The sequence below is a fragment of the Archocentrus centrarchus genome, chromosome 14 (genome assembly GCF_007364275.1).
Source record: "Archocentrus centrarchus isolate MPI-CPG fArcCen1 chromosome 14, fArcCen1, whole genome shotgun sequence".
Classification (NCBI taxonomy): Eukaryota; Metazoa; Chordata; class Actinopteri; order Cichliformes; family Cichlidae; genus Archocentrus; species Archocentrus centrarchus.
Window position 1 is genome coordinate 31,514,273 of NC_044359.1, and position 4,623 is coordinate 31,518,895.

General features: G+C 36.3%; 1 protein-coding gene across 1 annotated transcript; it reads left to right on the top strand.

Annotated features, from left to right (window-relative positions):
• The first annotated feature begins 730 nt into the window (after positions 1-730).
• Positions 731-1,330, top strand: LOC115792286 (claudin-like protein ZF-A89). The gene has a single exon (XM_030746756.1). It carries the CDS (start codon positions 746-748, stop codon positions 1,328-1,330), a length of 585 nt encoding a protein of 194 aa, XP_030602616.1. The 5' UTR covers positions 731-745.
• Positions 1,331-4,623: the final 3,293 nt, after the last annotated feature.

The following is a 4,623-nucleotide window of genomic DNA, read 5'->3' on the forward strand; positions in this document are numbered from 1 at the left end:
TTTAATATCTGGTTACGTTTTTAGTGTTTTCTGAAAATCCTGAAAAAAATTACTTAGGCCATTATTTTAAGAGGGTGTCATCATAACAAATTTGTACGTAGACTAAGCCTATGTTTGAATTCTGTTTTTATATTTAATCTTTACTCTATTCCTTAAACAGCACCGAATCTGCAGCTGAGAAAATAAAAACTAAAACTGTTGTGAGTTCTGGTTTAAAGTCATCTGAAAGCACCAAGTTTTCATTGAGACTTTTATTTACAGCATGTTTTCTGTGCAGTATAGATCATTAATTTCTTGTAGGCTGCATGTATTAAACACCAGTTACAACTTGTGCTTTACTTGCTTGATATTCAAAAATACTGTTCATGCTTTCTTATTATTTAAAACTAGATCAAATGTTCACTGCTCATCATAATAAATAAAAAAACCTGCTGTGCTGGGTGTCTGTTAGTTATTATTAGCATCTGCTTTCTGGATATTTTTCTGGAGAATTTACTCCAGATACAATGATTGAATGGTCACTGAAATTTGACAGTGAAGTGCCGGCAACCCTGCTGCTAGTATTTGATCGTAAAATTTACAGTGTTTTTCTTAATGAGTGTGTTACAGTGTGTACGAGTCAGTCAACTCCTCCTCTGAGCATAAAAAAAGACCACTTCCTGCTCAGCTGTTCTCTCAGAGATAAATTGCTGCAGTTGTCATTTAGACATCAGCTTTCCTCCTTGAAGAGATCGACAGTTTCATCATGAAGGCAGGTGTAAGACAGCTTCTAGGCTTGGCCGTGGCCATCATCAGCTTTGCGGTGACCATCCTCATCTGTGCTCTCCCACAATGGAAAGTCTTAAAAGTCCAGGGTTCAGGAAGTGGTGATTCTACAGTATATTCTAGGGGTTTGTGGCAGCTCTGTGTGACCGACAATATGTATGGGACTCGGTGCTTCATATATGAAAATGCACCGATAACTCAAGACCTGAAGGCTGCCAGAGCGCTCATCATCATTGCCATCATTGTTGGGTTCACTGGGATCCTGCTTGGTGTTGCTGGGAGCAAGTTCATCAGCTTTGTGCCAGATGAAAGGAAAAAGAGCAAAATGGCCATGGCTTCTGGAGTTGTGTTCTTCATTGCAAGCCTCTTTGTACTAATACCAGTCTGCTGGATCACCAACACCATCAATGATAATTTCAACTATGAGCGGTCTCCTGGCTCTCCTGACTCTCTGAAGTGGGTGTTGGGAGCCTCCATCTACATTGGCTGGATCACCACAGGGCTGTGGTTCCTGGGAGGAGGCCTCCTCTGCAGCTCCTTTCTCTGCAGGGATGGGACTGACTAAAACAACTCTGTCTAAGTGAGGCTTTACTTACCTGAATTAATAAGACCATTGTTTAGACATCTTTAAGTCTATTAGAACAAAACAAATGTTTTATGAAGATTTTCTATCTCTTTGTCCCTGTATTCAGTAGAATAACAGTGTTTGAAATGTAATTAAAATAAGCAGAAACTGGATATATTTTGTTGTATCCTGAACCATTACAGACACCTTTTCTATTTTTATTTTATGATTACTCTTTATGTTGTTTACTATTAAAATATTATAGGGACATAGATTTTTTTTTTCGTAGGATCTGTATGAAATCAAATGCATGTGCTTTAAAATCTGCTGTAGAATCTGACTGTAGCCAGTGGTTTAAGGCCAGGTCTGATGTTTGGCTACTGTTTCTTTATTAAACTGCTGCAGTATTGATGATGGGATTTGCTTTTGCTTTTTGTTTCTTGCAGAATTTGTTTGATTTTTTTTTTGTTTGTTTGATTGAATACAAGAACATTTTGTGAGATTGTATTTTCTTTTGTTTCCTTCTCTTTATGGTGGCTCTTTTTTTGTGAAAAGGCTAAATAAACAGAGTGAGAATGAATTTGTGTTTGTGTTTATATCGTACTCTTTGTTTTTAAAAGACTAAGTTTTGTATATTTTTGCATTAAATTACAAGATGTTAGGAGGATGAAAATATTGTTAACAAAGACAGTGCTGTCGAACTTTGGTCTTTGTATTTCTAAGTTAGTTTAAAACACATTTCTGAAAAAACAAAACTCAATGTGTCATTTATTTTTAAAATTATTTTACATGTGTTGCATGTTCATCTCAGATTTTGCACATCAACTCATCTGTTGTGTTAAACGATCTATACCAAATATTTAGACTTTGTAACTTTACCAGAGCAAATGAGACAGATTGTTTCGAGCCTGACCAAAAGGTTTGGTTTGGTGTTGCATGTGTGTCGGTTGGTTTGTGTGGTTGTACTTCTCAAGCTATGTGCTGCTACAGTGAAACTGGTTTTCATACTAGGTATTGTGTTTGCATGCATACATTGTTCACATGAATTACACACATAGATACAAAGACCCCTGAGCTCATACATGTATTAAATTCTTAATCAAATCAGTTCCCTTTTAATTAAATTCAGCATTTCTTCCTAAGGATCAAGATTAACATTATAACAACAAAACAGACCCCTGGTAGCGGCAGTGAATATAAAAACATGTTTTTATCCATAAACTTCTTCCCATAAAGGCTGGGATTGCAAAGAGTCAAAAAAGATAACTTAAAAAAATTAACAGGAAAAAAAAAAGATTACAGGAAAAAACGAAAATAAGATAAATCCCAAAACACAAAAGTCAGTGTAAGCATGTAACACACTCCTGGATACACATTGCTTTAAGTTTGTAAGGAGTTAAGTTTGAGTGAAATAAGAAACTCAGTTGAACTGCAACTTTAGTTTCCATTTATATGAAGCCAATGAAACTGCAAAGTATTTACACAGAACAAAACAGCACCCTTTACATAAAACTGAAATAAAATGAAATTGTCCCTTTAATATAATTTACCCTAAGCTTAAGTAACTCCAAATTATTGTGTGTTAATCCAGAGGAAAGTGTTTTGTTTTGTTTTTAGGTCCAAGTCAATATGATCCAGTCATAAAAGTCAGAATTAAGTTACTCAGAGTTTTAGTCAATCAGAGTTGAATCAGAGTACACTGGTAAGTCAGTGTTCACTGTTGGTATCAATCCAATGACCAGAGGTGGCAAAAGTATAGACATGCAGTAAGTAAGTAGAAGTACAGATACTTGTATTAAAAAAATACTCTGGTAAAAGCTGAAGTACTGAATCAACTTCTTTACTCAAGTAAAAGTGAAAAAGTACAGGCTCTGAAATGTACTCAAAGTAAGAAAGTAAAAGTAGCTCTATGAAGGACATCGCTACCAGCTTGTTTTGTGCAAATATAACTGAACCTTGTGCTATGTTAACATAATAAAATATGATCAATATTATTATGTGAATACAATCTTTATTTCAATCTCAATTTTAATTTAAACAAAAAAAAAGCTCTTTTTGCTGTGACCTACATTGTAGAAGGTGACTGTGCCTCATCTCCTAAACACAAAAATGAGTACAGTCATGGATTAAAGTAGATTTTCTGTGTGCAGGCTGTGATCACCTGCCTCTGAGGTTTACTGCTCTTTGTGGATTTACACAGTTGAATTAAACAAGACGTAACCCAGTATTTCATGTGCTATTTCATGTGATTTCCATCCCCTACACTGACACTATACTGTTCATACTGTTTAAATCTAACCTCTCTCCTTCTCTGAGTGAACTTCTCTTTCTTTTCTGTCCCTGTAAATACAGCAGCTGGACCTTTAGCTACCAGACACACTGTGTGACAAACTGCACACAGTTTATGTGTTTACTAATATTTGTTGAGCTCTTAGAAACACCGCAAATTACCTGCCACAAGTTCCTCCCTTTATTTTTGCTCCTCTTCTGTAACGCTAGCTAAGATGTTGAAGTACCGCGACAAAAACATTTTTCTGGATCATTCCTGCCCACCTTAACTCCTGAGTACAGTGCTATAAATGACACATAAATGACATGGTTTTGCCTCTTTCAGGTCTTTGTATGCAATAAGCCCTGGGGAGGAATAAGCCATAACACTTGTCTCTTATGTGTAACGAGCCTGCTTTGAAATTGTAAGGAGTAGAACGTACAAACGTTTGTGTAAAAATGTAGGGATTAACAATAAAAAGTTGTCAGAAAAATAAGTACTCAAATAGATTATAGATACCTTAAAATTCTAAGTACGGTATTGAAGTATTTGTACTTCGTTACTTCCCAGCTCTGCCAATAACTGAGACGTTCCTACCACAAGCAGACAGCTAATCAGCGGATTCAGCAGTGCTGTGGAACGGGTTCATGGGAATCAGCTTGGAGATCCCATCTTGTTGAATTCATCTATGTAAATCCACACAGAGCAGCAGCAGCACAGGTCAGCTGATCACAGCCTGCACACTAAGAAAATCTACTGGAGCTCTCAATAGAAATGATTGAGAGTTGTGATTCTTTTCCCCACGCTGAGCCAATGCAACTGAGCTTAGGGTTCACCCACTTGCTGAATCCCACTTTAACTTCTGACTGTACTCATTTTCTGTTTAGGTGTGGAGGTTAAAAAAAACAAGGTGGGAAGGTAGAAATGTCCTTTGAAGAGCAACTTTTTACTTTCTTACTTTGAGTAAATTTCAGAGCCTGTACTTTTTCACTTTTATCTGAGTAAAGTTGATTTAGCACTTCAC

Excerpts from the sequence above, each read along its gene's own strand:
- LOC115792286 (XM_030746756.1), top strand. The coding sequence starts at position 746 with ATGAAGGCAGGTGTAAGACAGCTTCTAGGCTTGGCCGTGGCCATCATC.